The sequence below is a fragment of the Lonchura striata genome, chromosome 3 (assembly GCF_046129695.1).
Source record: "Lonchura striata isolate bLonStr1 chromosome 3, bLonStr1.mat, whole genome shotgun sequence".
NCBI lineage: Eukaryota > Metazoa > Chordata > Aves > Passeriformes > Estrildidae > Lonchura > Lonchura striata.
Window position 1 is genome coordinate 78,976,679 of NC_134605.1, and position 21,116 is coordinate 78,997,794.

The 21,116-nt window shown below is 40.5% G+C and overlaps 1 protein-coding gene across 1 annotated transcript in view; it reads right to left on the reverse strand.

Annotated features, from left to right (window-relative positions):
* The window catches only part of ZNF292 (zinc finger protein 292), a 52,718-nt gene extending 47,389 nt beyond the window's left edge, over positions 1 to 5,329 (reverse strand). The window contains exon 1 of the mRNA XM_021545826.3: positions 5,121 to 5,329. Within this exon, the coding sequence (XP_021401501.2) occupies positions 5,121 to 5,282 (162 nt within the window). The 5' untranslated portion in view covers positions 5,283 to 5,329. The remainder of the gene's footprint in view (positions 1 to 5,120) is intronic.
* Between the last annotated feature and the right edge of the window lie 15,787 nt (positions 5,330 to 21,116).

Consider the following 21,116-nt stretch of genomic DNA (forward strand, 5'->3'; position numbering starts at 1 on the left):
GTCTGGAGTAAGAAGTCAAATGTGATATTAAGAAAACAGGAAATGTCTTCTTACTTTTAAAAAAGCACCTGACATTTTGCTGGTGGTGTTTCTCACCATCAGTGAATGCTAATCTTATGGTCGCATCACAACTGCAGGTATTCAATGAAATAGCAAAAAAAAACATCCTTCATAGGTGTTGAAGTCTTTAGACACAGAATTACTCCTGGTAAGGGATCATACTCTAACTCCTGCAGGAAAAAATAAAGCAGCCTACTGAAACACTTCCTTGTCATTAGATTAAGACAGACTCTGGGTTTGGATAAATCTAAAACAGGTAAGTAAAAAGTTTAAGAAATACTTTAAAATTTTATGTATAGAACTGAAAATTATTTCTGTCATCTTGGGTCTGTAGAGGAAGTTGAGAATACAGAGATTAAAAGTGAGGAAGGCAATGACAGCTGAAGAGGGTGACAGCACCAGAAAGTTGTCAAATCTGTGAGGTATAAAAACTGAATGCCAATTAAAGTAAGACTAATGGGAGAATCTGTAAGAGAAAATATGAGACTAACCTCCAACAGAAACAAATAATTAACAAAAACTTGTACTATACAGTGATTACAGATATGTAATAATAATAATAATATTTTTATGTAGAGACATGCAGGTCTGCTTTTAGGAGGGACATCTTAGATTATATATCCCTGAATATTACCAAGATCTACTCTAGCATGGTAGCACATCCCAAAAAAACAGGGTAAGACTATAAGGTCCTAATACTTCACTAGAACCTCAACACATAGTAAAAAACAGCTTAAAAAAGCAGGAAAAAGCTGTACAGTCAGAGCAGTTCAAACCAATTTTTCTTTATAATAACTTCTGTTGCACCTTTTGAAATGCCCAAAAATTTTCATTCCCTCCCCCCACCTCCATTTTTCTATCATTATTTCACCTGTTCTGCTACTAGTGTTAAGAAGAGTCTGGGTTACTACTGGGTAAACTGCCAACACTAGAAGGATATTAATTTGTATACTAACAGCTAAGCACAGTTTTAACACATAATCTTTCTCATAATGGGTGGACATGACAAGACAACCAAAAAATGAACACAAAGTGCACACAAAGTCATTGAGGAAAGGCCACACAACCATCTAAATAGTATTTTATGCTTATAATACAGGCCACTTTATGCTCACAACTTGTACATTAGTAGAACAAACCTAACTGCTTTACACTTTTGGAGAATTTGTACCACACAGTACAGCAGGAGAGAAAAAAAACAACCCCTAGAAGCAGATTTGGGAAAGACAGGAAGTGTCAAAATAACAAAGGAGGGAAGGCTCAAAACATGTCAACTACAGAAAAACAGTCAGAAGAGGTAGAAGGAGCACAAAGATTTCATAACCACCTAGTGACAACAGAAAATTTGTTACCAGTCTGCAATCTGTTATACAAAACAAATTTTAAAAAATGGGGTACACTGCATAATGACAACTAGAAGGGGACACAGCCCCTACTGAGGAGCTCCGATATACCCACCAGCAGCACATTCATATTCCCAAACACAAAAACCTGAACATACATTTTGGTCTTCTCCAACTGAATATAAACAACTGGTCACCTTTAAGAGCCAAGTCTGAAAATAATCTAATCAGCCACCACATGGTGACAAGAACATCAATCTTCTTCAGATCATTCTGAATTCTTGCAAAATTTACACTTGCAATTTTTAGTCACTACAGTTGAAGATACTTGTTTTGTCTGCCACAGTCTGCACTCTTACAGTTTGTGAAAACATAACCGTTTGTCAAGGATTTGCTCATTACTGAATTGCAACAAAATAGCACAAATCACAATTTAAAAACCATTTTACATTTACCCACATGGACGTGAATTCCACTTGATAACAATAAAAATAATGCTCTCTACTGCAGGCTGACAGTGGAGAACAGAACTGCAATCACACAGATCTGGTACAGGATTAAGGCCCAGTCTATAATCCCCTCAAAATTTAAGAATAATTGCACTGTTTCACAGAGCAATCAGCAGCAACACACAAACATATTATAGCTAATGAAATGCTGCATATAAAATGCATCATAACTTCATTCTTATAAGAGAAGAAAACAGGTCTATAACATCTTCTGTCAAGGTACAAGGGTCTTGTTTTTCTGTTTTTAATAGTTGTTCTACACTGTTGGGTTATAAACAATAAAATATTTCAAACTGAGGTATTTCAAAACCAGATAAAGAACTTGGCTGTACAGCTCCCACTTCATTTAATAAGAACAGAATACTTAAATCCTTTATTTGCCTTTGAACCTAAGGATCTTTCCATGCTTTACTGCACATTCTTTAGCTTCCATCAGTTTGAAAATAAGCTTATTTCTTGAATACTGTTACCTACTTCATTAAGAAAATAAGTTAATTGATGGCAGCAAGCTAGGTGGCTGCTGGGCTCCAGAGTGACTACCTGGCAAAACAAAACAAGGACACCAGACCTTCCAAGATCTGTGCAATTATTACATGAGTAGAAACTAAGCATGAAGGAAAAAAAATCAGGTGAAATCATACCGAGAGAAATACTAAGATATTACTTCATTACTGAGCTTCTAGACCCAAGATATAAATAAGTGATATATATTCAATTTATATATATAATAAATAACAACTCTCAGTTTCATGTACTTGTGCAAATCCTTCTTTCATGCATATATTTTCAAAGACTTCATTCTAGAAAGCATGGCCAATACCTTTAAACTGTTATTTGAAAGAGATTTCTGAGATGGCTTTTATATTACACGGTTTTTTTACAACCTGTGTCATGCAGTGCAAACTAAGTAGCTAAGCCTACTCTCTGAATCATGAATACTATTTTGTGTTAGCCCAAATAAAGGATTAAAACTGGAGCAGAGGCTGGATAAGTATTATGGCACCACAAGCACAGGTAAACAGATTTTAAAAAATGTCTGCTGAACCAGTACAAAAATACTTGTCTAACAACACTTTTTAATATGTTAGGCATCAGTTTAGACGTCTGTTCAAATTTGAAAAGCAGAATCTTTCAGCACTGAATGGCATGTCTCAACCCTCAGTGTTACACATCAGCATGCAAAAACAGATACGGCCGTACTATAAATCTTGGTATGGAAGGAACAGTAACTCATTTCAAAACAGCATGATTTCTAAGTCAGTTTCTACACAACCGATTTGCTCAGTGAAACTTGTTTTAAAAAAGGGCATGGTTAAAAAAACTAGTAATCCTGGCCTTACAACGGACTTTTGTAACAGTCATTAAAGCAGTAAGAATATTCCTACTAGTTAAACTTTAAATCAGTCAATCAACTCATGAAGCCACTCACTAAGAACACATAACCACAATTTCAGTGATAAATCTGCTTTAGACATCAGTAATCTACTCCGTACATGCCAAGGATGGTGTCTTCATTCCCACCTACCCAACACTACTTCAGTTCAATGAACAGCTCATTCACAAGTCGAGCTGGAGCCAGGAAAAGCAGATTTCCACCTCTCAGTGTAAGAAGTTAAGAAAGTAGGCACAAAGATAAAACAGACTAACAACACACTGATCTGAACCGACATAAACCAATCTTTCTGTGCTTAAACCAATGTTTCTGGGCATTGACATGGACATTCTAACCAGGCACAGTATGATAAATTTTGACCAGAGAAAAAGGAATCTGACATATGAATTCTGTATATACAAAATAAAATAAAACTATGCTTAAAATATTTAGTAGCAAATCTTCCTAAGATTAGTAAGAAGTAGAGCCCAGTTTATTCCAGAAGTGACAGATGTGAAATTAGCATGCTACAATGGCCATCAAGAATCAACTCCTTAAGAAACCAAATACAAAATCATCAACAACACACTATAAATAAACACATAAATAAAACTATTTCAAACTAACCATGTGAATTCATTCTTATTACACCTCTTAACAATTTGCCTGACTGTCCATGAATGGGTAATGTGTAAACAGACGCAAACGCTTGTATCACCTAGACTGTTAAACAAAGTAAAGCTACAAAAGTAGTGGCTTAGAACATGTGGCCTAAAATTTGAGAACTTGTTTTATACATTGAGATGCACCTAATGCTGTCCAAGAAAGGATATCTAAGACAAATCAAGGCCATGTATAGACACAGATATGACTAAAATGGTCTGCTTTTTTAGCAGTCTGTGGAGCTAGTGCCACAAAGTTTGTTTAGGAACGAATACTCAGAAGATTCACCAGCTCAGAAGTAACACCTGCAAACAGACCCTGCTTTAGGAGCAGCCCAAGCTCCGGGAAGCGGGCCTTTTCCCGACGGCTGAATAATTACACACAATGGTGCTTCAAACAGTGCCGGCTCGAGAGCCCTCCCCCGAGGTGGGATTGTGCTCCCTGGATAGAGCAAGAAAACGGGGAGCAACACCACAGACCTGCCACCACCACCGGCGACTCTATATAGTTCACCACCACCTCCACCTTCCCAGCATGGCAGAAACTCCACTATCTCTCCAGTGTACGAGACAGGGAAGGGAGCAGGGGGAAGAGGGCATGGAGCCCCGTGCCGAAGGATCCGGGACGGACTCCCAGCTCCTGCCCGGCCCCTCGGGGCAGCGTCGGAGCCCCCACCTCCCGGACCGCCGCCTCCCACCCTTCGCCCCCAGGGGAGGAGGGGTGTCGGAGCGACGGGGATGGGGGGGCCCCCGGTCCGCCACCGCCAGGAACAAAGGGCCCTTCGATAAGCCGAGCCGCAGAGCACAACAAAGGGGCCTGGAGACCGCGAGAACCGGGGCGGGGGGAGGCGAAGCGGGGGATGGGGATTACGGGCCGGGCCGGAGCGGCAGCGGGCGCGGGGCCACTCCGCCTCAGCACACAGAGCGGCGGCGGCGGCGTCGACCGCCCGGCCGGGCCCCGAGCACCGAGCACCGAGCCCCCGCTGCCCCCAGCCGCAGCACCGGGCCGCCGGCTGCGGGCTCCCCGCGGCGGGGGCGGCGCTGGTCCCGCCCGGCGCCGCGCTCCGGCCTGGCCAAGCTCACACACACACACAGACACACACCCTGCCGGGGAGGGGAGGGAGCGGGCGGGGGCAGGGCACGGAGGAAGGGAAAAGGGAAGAGGCGGCCTGACCTGGCAGAGCTGCTTGCAGTACTCGGTGGCCGCCTGCACGGCCGGCTCGCGGCTCTCCCGCAGCCCCGTCTCCAGCTCCAGCAGGCGCTCCCTCAGGCGCCGCAGCTCCAGGAGGTCGCCGCCCGGGCCGCCGCTCTCCCGCTCGGCCTCCTCGTCCGCCATCTTCGCACCCCGCTCCGTCGCGTACGCAGCCCCCCCGCCCCCCTGTCCTCCCTCCCTGCCTCCCCGGCCCCCCCGCTCCGCTCCCGGGTCACGTGATTACACAATGCCACGTTCCAGGGACGGGGGGTCACGTGCGGAGGAGATGGAGACGCGCGGGAGCGCGCGGCGCGCGCGCGCGCGCACCGCCCGCCGTCCCCCCGCGGCGCAAAGGACTGGGGCCGGGAGGGGGCGGGGCCTCCCGCCTCACGTGATGCGACGCCACGCGCGCCGGGGCGCGCCCCCGCGCGGCCACGTGATGGGCCCTCCCCCGCCCGCGCGGCGACGCGTTTTGGCGGCAAAGCGGCGGCAAATGGCGGCGGGCTCGGGGGCGGTGAGGAGGGCTGCATCGGTCAGGTTTTGCCGCTGGCCCTCGAGTTCAGAATCCTGGATCAATTAGGTTGGAAAAGACCTCTCAGATCATTGAATCCAACCTATGGCTGAACACCATGACGTTAACTAGACCATGGCACTAAGGGTCACATCCAAAGCTTCCTCCCACCTGAGAGCACCATGTGGCACCAACCACTGCTGGGCGGGCCATGGCCGACACCTCTGACTCTTTGTGGCTTGTTGATTACCTCACCTTTCTTTCTCTGCCAAAAGTGTTTTAGCCTCAAGGGTGCCACTGAGTTGTCTTCACACCTAGGCCGCCATCCTGCTTTCATGATTGGAAATGGGAAGTGCGGTTTGGCTGTTCAAATGAAGCAGGGGAGATCTGGAGGTTCTGGAAGGCTTTGCGGGCCTTGCATGCTGGGCCAAACATCCTCTCACACACTGGTGATTTGCTCACATTAGTGCAAAGCTCCAGTGATGGACGTTGTCCTTTCCTGCATCTACTAAATTAGCTGAGGAGACTCCTTCGTCTGTCAAAAGTGTGGGAAGTACTGGAGATGGGCCTGAGGTATTGATTCTGGTAAGAAGGAAAACATGGATCTGATGGACACTGAATTGGCATGGATATATGTTTTGCAGTCTTCTAGGTTGCACAGGTTGACGTGTGTTGATGGCCTCACACGCGTCACATTGCCATTGAGGAAGAGTCCTCCTCATTGAGGAATTCAGGAGGATATGTGTTACAGCAGTGAGAGCCCTACCTGAACTGAGCTGAAAAATTTCTCATAGCTAGCCAGCACTGTCTTAAGCTGGGCATTTCACATCATCTGAAAAATGAGGAACACTAATGTGTGTAAAGACACAAACTTGAATTTGGTGTAACGGTCTTTTGACTAGAAGGGACTACCAACAGACCCCTAAATATGCCTTTCAGTCTTGCACTGACCCAGGTGCAACTCAATATCCCATACTCACTGCCTTATCTTGTACGACCATGGGATTGATTTGATGTTCTCTTTTTTTTTTTGGCCCCAAAAGACAAATGCCACTACCTACCTCTTGCATGCAGTTGAAAGCTGAGGCGTATGGTGAAATGAATACTTAATCAGAGCTGGGAAGAAAAGAAGTTTTTCCAGAACTGAGGCAATGTTAGTCTGCAAGTGTAGACATTCATAATGATAGCACTGAATGCAACATTTTGGAGACAGATCTGGGAATCTGGTCCAAAAATGACCACATTTGGGTCATAGCAGTGAACCCAAAGTGATATGTTTCTTGTTTTCTATACAAGCATCCAGTAGACATTTTATTTGCAACTTGTAAGCCTTAAACATTTTAAGTTTCTTGAATTTTATTGCACAGGAAATCTATTCTGTTACAAGCAGAAGAAGAGAAGACTTTCAGCTTTTCCATTTAAGGTTAATGTAGTACCAGGTAAATCTGGTTTGTATGTGTTTGTTTGTGTCCCTTGCTACCAAACCACCTATAACACCAGCACTACTCAGTCATGCAAATGCTAGAAACAATGTCATGAAGACCTATTTATTCTTCCTCAATCACTTAATATATCTGCAGGATCTAAAATATCTTCTCCTCTGGATAACCCTGTCCTATACTGTGCTGTTTGCAATTATTTTCACTTAAGGGTGAACCACAATATCCCAACTGATAGTCTGTCCTTGCTTTAGCTTGCTGTATTGTTTCTGCCTTGACCAGGGGGTGTTCTGAATTGAGCCCAGGACAGGAAGGAAGGAAGGAAAAAGGGAGAATGGATTTCTCAATCATGCCAAGGGTTAGCACTTGGAGAGGCTAGAATGTTTGTTTTGTTCTCCTCAGGGTCAAGTGGGAAGTAGCCTGTCCTTCAGTTGTGCTGCCCTGAAGAGGACTTGCACTTAAGCCTCCAGGGGCAAGGGAAGACTTCTGTCTTTAATCATTACTCACAGGCAGTGAATTGCAAATCTTATGTCTAAGAGACTCAGAAAATAATTATTTAGTAGAAGGAATGACCACAACCAGTGGTGAATAACAAAGGAGTTATTTTTCTTTCTTGACAACAGTGAGAATATGATGACAGCAACTGATTCAAGCATGGCAATGTCCTGAGAAATAGGAAAAGAATAAAGAGCAGCTACGAGGCCTTGCTGTTCATCCTGTATTTGACTCCTGACAGAAGCTACACTGTGGTGGATAGAGCTCATGGAAGAGAAGAGCTGTTGCTTAATGTTGACAGGAGAAAGTGATTGTGGAGAGAAGCTCTTTTCAGATACCTGTTTTCTCCATGGACATGTGGGGCAGGTCATGTGACAGTGGAAGAATGTGAATATAAGAGAGAAGAGGCTGACATTGCAGAAGAAGAATCATTGACTATAATTCTAAATATAGTCAAGTCGTCCACTTGCTTTTAAAACAGAAAATACAGAGAAGAGAGAAGCAGATGAGGAAGATTAAAACAACCTAAACAGTCCAAGACCAAAGACTGTGAAGATGGTGAGAAAGAGCAAAAAAAGGATGGAAGACTGGAAAGGAAAAGGACTTTTACACCAGTTCAAAGACAGAATTTTTTGTCAAGAAGACCTGAAAGTCCTTGACTTGAGTGCTAGAAACAAAGATTTAAGATAAGGGTTTATAGCAGTAAGTATTCCTCACGATCAGAAATTTCTTTTCAATTACACTCTTCCCTGTTCTCTTATTCTTGCTGCTTCCTTGACTGATTCAGTATTTCCACAGTGTGGTGTTTTCCTAGCTCCATACTTCGAATCTCATGTCTCAAAGCTGTCATTTAGAGGAGGCACATCACGTACTCATTATGTTTTGGGATGCTGGGCCTGGCTAGAAATGTGTAAGAGATAAAGGAGTCTTCATGACCTAAACTCTGCTGTATGTGGATTATTTACCTATCAGTTGTTTGAAATAGCTTTAAATATAGAATAAAATTAGTCTCCCACCATTTGATTTTAGGTAGTGGAAGAGGGAAATGAAGCAAGTAATGCAAAAAGTATCAATGGTTAGAATGGTGGCAGCAAAGAGAGGGGGTTGGAATAGTGATGACAGTTTAGCTTAGACTGTACGTAGCCAGGAGCTGGGAGGAGAACTAACTTTTCCAGGGAGAATGTCATGTTAGCAAGAAACAGCTGTGATATTTGTATATCACTGGAGCCCTGGCAACAAAACTAGATCTTTTAGGGATAACAGAAGATATGACAGAATAAAGATTAGTATGGGATCACACAACAATTAAAACACTCATGGTGTTTGGGAAGCTGAGGGGATTACTGGAGGATTAGAATTTGCAGTGTGATAGATATTTAAGAAACAAACAGCGACAGGACAAATAAAGTAGAACTTGTTTGAGCTGGTATTGGAAAATGTGTCAAAGAACTTCTGTTAGAGAGCATGAAGATGTGCAGGAGATGCTTGGCTTCAAGTTTGGAGAGAAACAGTTTTTGGAAGAACAATTAGGAAAAATACTACTTGGAACAAAAGTAGGTTGATAAATAAGGTTCTTAATTTTTAAAGGTCACACTTCAAGAAATTAAGGGAATGAGCTGGTGATGATAAATGCATCTAAGTGGTTGAGGACTTGCTTGTGGAAAAAGTTTGGCAGCTGGAAAAAGCCTATCTGTAATTTAAATCTCAAACAAGAGTGATAGTCCCAGCTTGATAAATAGCCGCTTCAAAAGGGTTATTGGGAACAATCAAAAGCTTGAAAGGAATGGAACAATATGATTACTTGAAAAATATTAAGGGTGAGAATAAAGTGAGAATTTTGAGAAGCTCAGCTTCCTTTACAAAGGAAATTAAAGCAGGGGCTAATGAGAAAGAAGATATGAAAACTAATGTTTCTACATCCAAGATTAAAGAAAAAAACCTATCACATAGCCATCTGAAACATCAGAAGATCTTTATTCATCCAGAAATCTTCATTAATGGTGTAGGGGGAAAAAATGAGCTATAATAATGAAATGTGCTGATGATATAAAATAGTGAGACAATTTCAATATGAGAAGGATCAAGGCTAGATGACCTTCAGAACCTTAGTAACAGAATGGATTAATTTTAATAACACAACATGCAAGGAAACTGATAGCAATACTTTCTGCTGGGGAAGAACCTCATTATCTGGAAGTAACAGTGGGTAGGAAGTGCTCGTTGCATTAGCTGAGGATGACCAACTCATAGATATACGCAGCTGCAAAAAAGTTACTAAAATCACATGGCATGCCAGGTCAGCTATTTCCATTAGATACTGCAGATAAAAACATTGGTCTCACCTCATCTGAAATGATTTATGCAATTCTGGGCACTATTATTCAGAAAAGATGAGATCGCACCACAGGAGGTACAGGGAAAGACTCAAAAAAAGATCAGTAAAATGGAGAATCTGTTTCATGAGAAGAGAATAAAAATGGTTCATTTAGCCTAAAGAAACAAAAGGTGAAAAGAAGTGTAATTTCAATCTGGAAACAGTAAAAGTAAGCATTAGTTAGGGCAAAACGTTTTCAACCTGAAGGATGGTAGTGTGTGAAGAAAAATGGGTTAACTGATTATTGAATATGTTGAAAAAGACATAGCTATCATATTATACAATAAATAGTTATATTTCTGAGGCATGTAAGTATTTCTTCACAAGGTTACAAAAGAAACTTCTTGAGAATGATAGAATGGTAGATTTGAGCAAAGGGATTTTATTATGAAAATTAATTGCAAATAAAACATAAACTCCAAAAGAGGCAAGAAAATGAATCTTGTGTAGTCACATCTTCCTTAATGATGCTGCTGCCTTCTGTCAAGGCTGGGCCCACATTCACCTATATTCAAAATCACTAATATAGGTCTATATATTACTCAGTAATCAACATAACCTATGTGTCTAACAGCAAGAATAAAACCAACTGAGCAGAGCCTGGTCTTAGGTTGTCTTTGCATACACTGGGGGAAGAAATGGAAAAAGTTTTTGCAATATCCATTTTCAGGTTGCAGAAAGGAGCAAATTAAGGATGAAGAATAGCACTTTTGAAAATACAGCCTGGGTTATGGCTTGAGCTGTTTTTTCAGAAGGAAATATTACAAAATATTTTCAGAGCTATCTTAAAAGCAAGGGAGTGGATATGTTCTCATTTACATAATTTAATACAAACCACAGTGCTAATACCTGTAATTAATGGTGCCTTTCTACCTTTCCAATTGTGTTTTCTGTTTATCATTTTCCTTTGTTCGCTTCCCAGTGCAGACTGGCTAAATCCTCAATAGCTTAGTTCTCATTAAAAGAATCTAGCAGAGTTCTAGCTATATCTTAAAAAAATATTAAGAGAAAGAAAGGGTGTCCTGGAGATCAATTGTTTTCCCATCATTGTATTTTTTCATTCTCTTTCCCATTTGGTAAGATTTGGCTTTTCAGTTAGGAGGATTCCACAGAAACACCATAAACACTTTCCTTTTTTTCTTTCTTTCTTTTTTTTTTTTTTTTTTTTTTTTTGGGTGGTTGCTTTAATTTTGTGTCTAAGAACTGAATCTTTTTCATGAGTATGGAAGAAAGGGATTGGGCACTAGGATAGGACAGTTCTTGTAAAACAAGTTGGGGAGGAAGAGGAGAGAATATATTTAAAATAAAGCTGATTATCCTACTAATAGGTAAAGGAAGAATTTACTTATAGGCATAAGGCCAGTTAAAAAGAACATTTTGTTTTTCATGTTGATCTGCATTCTGCATGATTCCTGATTCTTCATTATTTAGCTGTTTTATAACCAGTTAATTACTTAGTGTAGTAACCAGTTAATTACTAGTGACACCCAGCTCTTTGCTATGATAAAGCATAAAACTGCTTCCCAAGAACATGTTTTACAGCAACATATTTATTTAAAAAAAAAATTATTGCATTTTTCAGCAAATTAATATTGAAAACCTGTGGTAACATAGATCCCTGTGTCAATAGAAGGAAAAAATGGTGCAACCTGCAAATGGAAGAAGGATGAGGTACAGGGGTGGACTTTAAGGAGAGGTAGTATAAATGTTCAGTGATCTCTTACCATTCTCTGACTTATGATGAACTACATATACTGCCTGTTACAGCAATATTGGTTGCAATCAGATGATAAAATCATTGCACAGAAAAAGAAACCACTGCAGTGAAAATGAAAAGATTGAAATTTAATGAATTCTTGATTAAAAAATGATTTCTTGGAATTAAATCAAAACTTCATTCTTAGTACCGAGAGTTAGTCATGGAAATAAAAAAATGCTAAAAAAATGTAGCCAGCTAAGAATTTGTTTCAAACTATGTATTTATCTTCAACACCCATCCCACGTTTTTCATCCACGTTCCTTATGCTACAAATTTTCCTCACTCAGAGCCTTAGATTTACTTACAATTAATCCACTGGTATAGTGATGGAGATTCTTGCTGGAATGCATTAACTTCCTCTGTTAAATCCTCCCTCAGGCAAACCTCTTGGAAAATATTTCCTTTGTCTAGTGCACACAGTTTAGTAACTCCTTTCTTATGGTGAGATAGCAATTCTTTTGCAGAGATTTATGCATACTATTCAAATACAAAACCTGCATTAAATTATGTTACATTAAAAGATCTGAGACTTGCATGCCATTACTTAGGCACCATTGTGCAAGGAAAAACGTGGGTCTGATCCTGTTGCCGCTCAAGCCCGTGCTTACAGAAACAGCAAATCAATGTGATGTGGACTTGCAGTGATGCAGCAATACTCAGTAACTTTTGGCTTACACAGACCAGAGCCTTTCAAACTCAATGATGACCATGTACACCTTTGGTATTTTTATTAATCATACAAAGAAAGTTGTGTGGCATTTCAAAAGAAGCAGGCTCAGGACTTCTGGAGGGAAGATTTCACAGCCTCTAACATAGCTTGTTTAAATGCTTCACAATCTGAACTGTTTGATTGGATTCATAGTGTTCTACTTAAATCCCTGCTGGAAATTCATCTGATCTTTGTTCTTTCTCTAGTTGTCACAGTGGAACAATAGCCACCAAATCTTTTATAGCAGCCTACTACATTTTTGAGTGCCACTATAATACCTCTCCTTGAGCTCTTTATTTCACAATTTACTGCCAAATTTCTAAGCCCCATAAACCTCATTCCTTCAGCTTTCCTCACAGCTGGTATTTCCTACTTTCCTTGCTGTCATATGTGTCCCTCACCCTCACCGATGGACTGCAGTTTTTATTTCTTGGAGCACAGTGTCTAGTGCCCAACTCAGTTCTCATTTGCTAGGACTTTGCCAGAGCTAAGTGGAGTGATTACTCTTTGTGTCATCTATTACATTGTTCGCTTTAGTTTGTGATCACCCCGATTGTTTTCTGCCTACACAGTCGTTTCCTATTCTATATTTAAATTTCTGCCTTTGTTAGATATATCTTCCCAAAGTGTTGTCTGGTTTGTATTTTGCCTGATTGATTTTAGGCTGATTCTTCGAGACCCATTTTTGGTGCTATTTCCATCCTTCACAGCAATTTGCCATTTTACTCAAGCCAGTATCACTGCCAAACTGTGTCCGTGCACTCACATGCCATCACCCAGGCTGTTCAATGCATGTGGAGTATAAAACTGTTGCCAGGATGACGTACTGTGGGACTCCTCCTGAGAAAGCTTCCCAGAATGACAACAAACCATCAATTACTGCACTTTGAGAACAATTTTACAAATGTTGTGCACCTACAGGGTTGCTACTTATCTCTGGAATGCACTGACGTGGCTTACTTAGTAAAATGCTGTGTGGAACAATGTCAAAAGCTTGTCATTGTCATGATGCATCATATCTGCTATTTGCACTTATTTGTTAACGCAATTATCCTGTCAGAGAATGAGATTAGCATCAATTGATACAATTTTTCTCATGAATAACCCATTCCAACTGGTATTTAATAATTATCATAATGTTCCAGGTAGTTACCTATTTTTTATTTAATAATTTGTTCCATTTCAGGGGATGAAAGGTTGACAATATAAAACGCTCTATGTTCTCTATTCTCTCTTCTAAAAATAAATATTGTATTTATACTTTTCTACAGTTTGAACCTTCCTTGCTTGCTGTTATTACTTGAAAATCGTCATTAATGATTCAAACATTACTTCACTTAGTTCTCTGAACATTCATGGTTAACTTCTTCACAGCCCACTAACTTAGCCACCTCTAGCTTCCCCCCCGCCCCGCCTCCTAAGTATCGTGGGATCAAAGGGTTGGACTCTCTAAGCTTGTACTTGACAATCCCAATACTATTCTGCTACATGTGTGCTTAGTGTCAAAAAATTGTTGTAATCAGTAAAGCGTGCGTGCTTGTGTACACCCCGCTCGGCCAACGTGTAAGTACATGATTAAATGCCTCTGAAATCGCTGGGACTTGCGACATTACCGAACTTAATGAGACTTCACACCAGCGCCTGCTCCGCAAACAGTGCAGACTGCTCGCCTGGGGAGCTGGTGCGGTCTCTTGCCCTGAGCTGCGTTTGAGTGTCTGCTCGCCGTTGGGTTTTATCTCTGAGCACACCGGCATGCCTGGGAAGGGCGTGCTGCTGGGGCGGCAGCGCGGAGGCGAGCGGAGCCGGCGCTGCCTGTTGCGGGCTGCTGAACCCGGGCGTGTGCCAGCCGAGCCTCGAGCACCGCGCCTCGGCTGTGCCCGCGGGCACATCGATCGTGTCAGCTCCACCCGAGCAGGGACACTTGTGCAGAGGCGCCTGCAGCGTGCTGATCCTCAGTACTGCCGCAATCCAGCGGCACCGGGTGTTGCTGTGACTCCCATGTTCTCAGCTGAACACAATAATCCAGATGTGGCAGCACGCTGCCCTGTCCCTGCTGCTTCTGTGACTGAACTGCTGCGTTGATACGTGGCCGTATGACAGCGGGAGATACCCTGGGGCCATTTGGTGCCTGCAGAATGCCTCTGGATCCTCTGTTGATACCTGCCTTGGCGTTTTTAACCCTGTTTTCAGAACCTCGGTGTCTGTAGTGAAGCTCTGACAAAAACTGTAGCGATTGAAATAGGGAATAGTTAGAGTAAATTTAGGTGGCTGCTAAAAGGTGAGGTTTTGGTATTTTGGGGCTTGTTGTGAGCCTTATCTGTTTAAATATAAGAATCTGAAGTACAGCTGTACATGGTTACATCTGAGATAGATGTCTAGGTTCTCCTTATAACCAAGGAGAGTGGCCAATTTGTCTTGGCCTGAGATAGTTGTCAAAAATAGGTCTAAAAGTGCCTTTTCCCCTGCTTTTGATTCTGAGCAAATCTAGAAAGTCAGTTCAGCTGTCTGTCTGGAATTACAGTTGCCTCTGTCTGATGAGGCATATCTCAGGCTCATTTAAATAAACTTTGCAGATTATGTGTAGCCATACCTTCAAATACGGTAAATTATGAAAGTATCAGTTCATATCCATGCATGCTTCCCCCGCCCCCCCCCCCCCCCCAATTTCCTTCCCCACTCTTTCCTCTGCATTAAAATTTATTTTGTTAGACTTTAATTTGTTAGACTGGTGAATCACTTACTCCATGGTTAGCACTTGCTCATTCCTCATTTGTAACTGGCACTGATCACAACTTTGTATGTAGGATTTGGTTGAGTGGGTGGGAAAGCATGTGCATAGGATTCATATTTCTTCTTGGAAACATTTGCTAGACCACCACCCAGAAATTTGTGACCCAGTACTGGTTCACAGGCAGCAAGATGAGTAATTCCAACATAAACTGATGGCAATCACAGAGGACTCTTTTGTACCCCCAAGGAAACTTAACCCATCAGTCACTACATTCCCTGTCCTCCCTGTTTACACTGAACAATTCTGCAAGGTGTGTTCTGAGAATACTAATCATATGTTTGTGAGTATTAATTCATTATTTGTTTAATATAGGTTTTTAAAACATAGTGCTATGGATGTCAGTCTGAAAAAGTTCCCAAGAATGTTTCTTCCTCTGTTTTAACTAGCACATTAAAGCATCATTGGTGGAAGACTTAAAGCAAACAGCCAGGAAACTGTTAAAACACAAAGATATTGGCAACGAGCTTTACTTTTCCGTGTCAGAATGAGCTGATCTCACACACACAAGCCTTTAAACCAATAAATCAATGGTAAACTTGTGACCTTATTTGCTGTAATGAATCACTTGTATTGCCCTGTTCTGCAGCATATCAAACAGCAGCAAATCTGGTTTCACTGGTTCAGTGCTGCAGTGGATCTCTGTTTAAATTAAAAATGTATGTTTCATCTTGACAAGGCATATCAAATGTTAATGTTTGTTCCCTAGTCATACTTCTCTTGCTAGTATTTGGTCCTAGCCAGTAGAAATAGCAAATCTGTACTACCTCTGAATTTCCTACCTAATATTTAGATATGGCTTTTAAAATGTTTTTTTTAAAACTAAAAAAAAACCCCAAAACTGTAAAGGATATTAGCAGGGAAAAAAATAATACAGTCAAATAACAAGTGGTGACACTGAAATGCTTTTATTAGCTTGCTAGGCAAAAGGTCTGACTGCCTTCTTAAAGTAGCATGTAGTGCACTCTCAGATATCAACATTATGAAGCTGGAGGTGAAGGTTTATTTTAAAGATTTTGTATGGCACTTGCCAGCATTATTTTTTGCCAGTCTGTAAGTATCTGCCTCTACCAAGGACTCTACAAGCTGACAATCCTCAATGTGTATTTCAAACCTGATATTGTTAAATGCATTTTGTGTTAGTCTATGCACTTCTCTACACCTATCAGACTCTAGGTCCTGGTGAAGTTATTCCTATCTGTGAATAGCTCTGGGGAGGTGATTATGTTCCTGAAAGTCTGCTGCACCTGCAGCATCATCCTTTCAAAGGACACATGGCATTTCCTTCTCAGTATCAAGCAAGCAGTGTTGGTCTGTAGTTGTTATACTGTCTAGGACCATCGTCATGGATAAAAATAATTTGGATAGAAGGATAGCTTTTTCTTCAGAGAATTTTCAACCTAAATACCCACTAAAACAAGAGGTTACAAAGAACACAGACAAAGACAAAGAGAAAGAATCTGGGAGGCAGTTAGCAGATAAGATCAATCCTCGCTTTCCTCCCCTTTTTAACATCCTGGATATGTTGTGGGAAGTTACAGAGAACTTCTGCTTACAGCATGTCTCTTAGGTTATTTAATTGCAAAAGAGAAAAACATTATTATATTCATTCCAGCATATTTGACAAAACATTAATGATGCTTTGCACTGGATTAATCTAGTTCATTGTGAATATCTTAAAAAATGGATATGACTATCTAAGCCAGCTTTCTTGACCTGTCTGTAAGCAGTGCAGAGAAGCAAGCAATTATAGGGCATCACTCCTTTTATTCTAAGGCAAGAGCTAAGACAGACCATGCCTGTGTCTTTCAACTGACTGCCAGAGCCACCAGCAAGGACACTGGCCGTATGTACTGCACATGTCTAAAGCTGAGGGGATTTGAATCCCACTGTGGTAGCTTTTATCCTTCTGTGCACTTGTGCAAGGGTACAATATCAACAATCTATACTTCTTGACAGCTTATTACTGAAGTGCATACAGTATGTTGCATGAACAAAGTAATTCCTGAGTATTGAAGCAGGGAGTGATCCTCTGAAGCATTTCCTACTGTATTTCTCATGTCTGAAAAGAGTACACACACACCATCTAGACCATCTGAACAAGAGACTATTCAGTCATTTCTCAGGTCTTTCATTTTGTGTTCTAAACTTACCTTACGAAATAATGTAGATAACAAAAGAAAAAAAAAATAAAATAGCAGCATTAATTTTTTTTCTTTTAAGGTTTTAAGACTTTAAGGTTTTAAGGTTTTAAGAATTTTTTTCTTTTAAGGTTTTAAGACTGCCTTTCCTTGCCTTCTCCCTCCTCCAAAACTTACAGCTTAGACCTTTATAGTCTACTTAGACATGTAGCCTAAAATTGAGATGTAAATTTAATGGATTGCTGGCCCCTGAAGACAGCCATGTAATATTGTTGGCAGCAAATGGTTACTCTTCTGCTGTGTGAGAATGGCTACATTTCAACAATGTGGGAAATAAACTCTAAATATCCAGCATTCAAAGCACTGTAAGTTGTATTTTGAAGTGTTATTATGTAAATGTAATAGCATTTACATACTTTTTATTTCTGATAGACAATGGTATGGAGGTCGGCAGCACTGGCCCACTTTGCTTTCCAACATGGCATTAATTATAACACTCTAGCCCATTCTCTGTGTGCTGACTCACACCAATAGCCAAATACCATATCTAATTTCCTTTATTAGTTGCTCTGACAGTCTCTGGCAAATGTGAAAAAAATTCTGTGCACAGTTCCTCCAAAGGGCAGGTGGTTGTATGAAGGGATGGCTTAGGCATGATCAGAATAGACCACTGTGAGTGAGGGAAATGACCTGCTGCACTATGTAGACCTAAAAATTTTGGTGAAGCCCAGAACATTAGTTTGACATCTGATGGCTTAAGAAAAATGCCCAAGTGGGTTGAACAGAAAGAGTTTAGGGGAACAACTTTAGTCCGCCAAAGCCAGTATGAGATGGTGAGCTCTCCAGGGCAGGGGACCATTGTATGTTCTCTGTGTGGGTTTCTTAGGTACTGCTGCAATATGGAACTTAAGTATGGTGAATTTTTTATTCAGCCAGATTACCTGGCAGCCAGTTTTCTCTGTGCAGTGACAGTAAGAGAGGGTAACAGCAACCTGGTAATAACCCTCTTGGTGATGTGATAGAAATAACCTGTTTTCTTCAGAAACCTTTTTCCAGCTAAGTTTCTATGTCAGTGCATTTTTTAAATTATCAGCAATGTAGACTACTTCTTGCTTGCTGCAATTTGATTGGAATTTGAGGAACTTGAGCATTTTTTCTGCTTTTGTTTGTAAATCAAGAAATACAGTTCTATTAAATGTAAAAGCAATTAATAATGTAAACCTCTACTAATATAAGAGGTGATACAGTGAACATATGAAAGCATTCAGATTTGGGGCTAGAAAAGGATAATAGCTAATTGACTGAGCAATTATTACTGTATAAAATAATGAGGGTTGCTGAAACATCTAGTTGTATAAATGAGACATCCTGCATTATTGATTCTTTGTTTTAGCTGGACTAGAGATATACATTTCACTTGTACATGGCTATTTATCGAGTCTAAACCTCACATGCAATGAGGTGTTTATATGGTTTGGGGGGGGAGGGGGTGTTTGTTTTGTGTTTTTTTTTCAAGAAAAGGGATAAAAGTTGAAATATGTTTAAGGCAGCATTATCCATCTCTCATGGGCTACCCTTTTGGGACTATCCTTGTGGTGCAGGAACATATTCATTGACATAATTGGTTTGATCAGTAGTCTATGCAGTCCAGTGGTTTACCTCTGTCTGATAATAAATAAATTAATAATATTTACTGTTTCAGGAGTCTAACAAACCTGGTTACTTCAACTCAGCAGCATTATACATCACAGGAACAGACCTTCCTACCTTGTAATCTCGTTTAGTCATCTTATGAGGTGTGGTTACTTTTATTAATTAAAGTAGAGAATAAGAATATTGAAATGCAATCTCTAAAGCCCTTGAAGTTAAACCTACATGTTAATGACATTTTGTTTGCTGTCCCACAATGCTGTGAGAATTGTAATATTACCTATTCTAAATTTGCTCAAAGGAATTGGATTTCAAATAAACCTATTAAAAAAAGAAGCATGAAAACAGAGCTAAACAGGAATCATCATCCTATTAGTACTGTGAGTTGCCTAATAACAAGCAATGATTAAACATTTGGACCTTGAAAATCACAGTAAGAAAGGGAAGCAATATATCTGTTCCTTAAAATCTTTCTGACTTTCTTCAGTGACAGTTTTTACTTAGCTTGCATGAAGTAATGTTTAGTGCACGTATTTCTGAAGTGCCATAGTCTATAATATTAATTCCATTAGAAACAAACAAAAAATTATGTATTAGTGAGCCTGCTTTACACTATGGTTTTGGAATAGGAGAGGCTTTTCAGTCAATTATTTATATGCAATAAGTACTGAAAGACTTATTATCTCAGAATAATCAATGTTTGGCAGAAGCTTGAGAACACTAATAGCTAATCTTAAAAGTCTTGATCCAGTGTCATTTGAAATAATGGCAGAACTTCTGTCAATTTTAAACAAAGGAGGCTGAGGCCAAGAAGTATTCTTTGAGAGACAATTTTAGATAATCAGTTGAAAGCATCTGTAAAAGAATAGAAAATTTGTCTTTCACTCTTTGCATAATATAGTATGAAGTATTTCAGCAGAAGGGAGTTCCTAATGGTGTGTATTTTCTCAGGGGGCCTTTTTTACAGCTATAAATGCGTGTGTGTGTGTGTATATATATATGTGTGTGTGTGTGTGTGTGTGTACACACACAGGTATGTGTAACACATGCACTGAGCTGGTGTTACTGTCTCTGCGAATAAACTGATGGCAACTAAAAAATTAGGATCAAACTGAGAAGAAGGAGGGAGACTGTGGAATACTGAAATACCTGCATATCTCTTTATTTATCACTCAAATTACTTCTTTTGTTCCTTTGAATCCCCAGCAAATTTCTTCTCTCCATGATATGCTCTCACTCATTCTGGTTCTTCCCTCTCTTCAGCCATCCTGATAATTTGCTTAAGTCAGTGACGAGTGACTTGGGATATCCTCTCTCCTCCTAGGAACTTCTGGAAGATAGCATAAGAAATGAAGGAAGTGACACCCAAAATGCAAAAGATAGTACCACTGCTTCGGGATGCCTTCTAGTGCAGGGTCTGGTGCAGGCTCTCACTTGTGGGTGCTGTGTCAGCCTGTAGAGCAGGGCTGGACAAAGATATCAAGGAGGCATTTGAAGATTCAAAGGGAGAAGGAAAGAGGAGTTTCTGGCATTTGGTGAGCATTCCATTCTCTCGGATGGAGGGCTGCTCTTTTCTGATTTTGCACAAATGATGAAAAGTGGATTTTGTCTGCATTTGGAGGAAGTTCTAAAATATAATTTAATTTTTATTGAAAAAAAAAACCCAAAACATCCAAAGCTCAATCTGCTCATCCATCCAAGCCAAAAATGCTATCCAAACTTCATTTTAAAGGTTTTTTCTTCTCATTTACTTGTCAGCAGGGATTAGAAAGACCAATAAAGAAAGCAGGGATGACCACAGCAGTAATTAAAAACCAAAAGTTAGGTGTGCTCTCTATTGTCTTTTCTGCTAGGGTATGGTATAGTAAACCTTGTATTACCCTTATTAAAATAGGCAGATTCTGTTTAACAGTGCTAATATTAGTAAATATTAGTAAATACACTTGGAGGGTGTGTTTCTGTTTATGGATAGAGTGGACTTATTTTTGAATAGAAGCATTTGTTTTCTGAAGCAAGAGAACTCTTCCCCAGTCTTTTACAGGCAGCGCTGGTTGTCAGTGCTGAGTGGCAAAGTAGAAAAGCTTTCCTCTAGCAAGGAAGAGGCAGCATCAG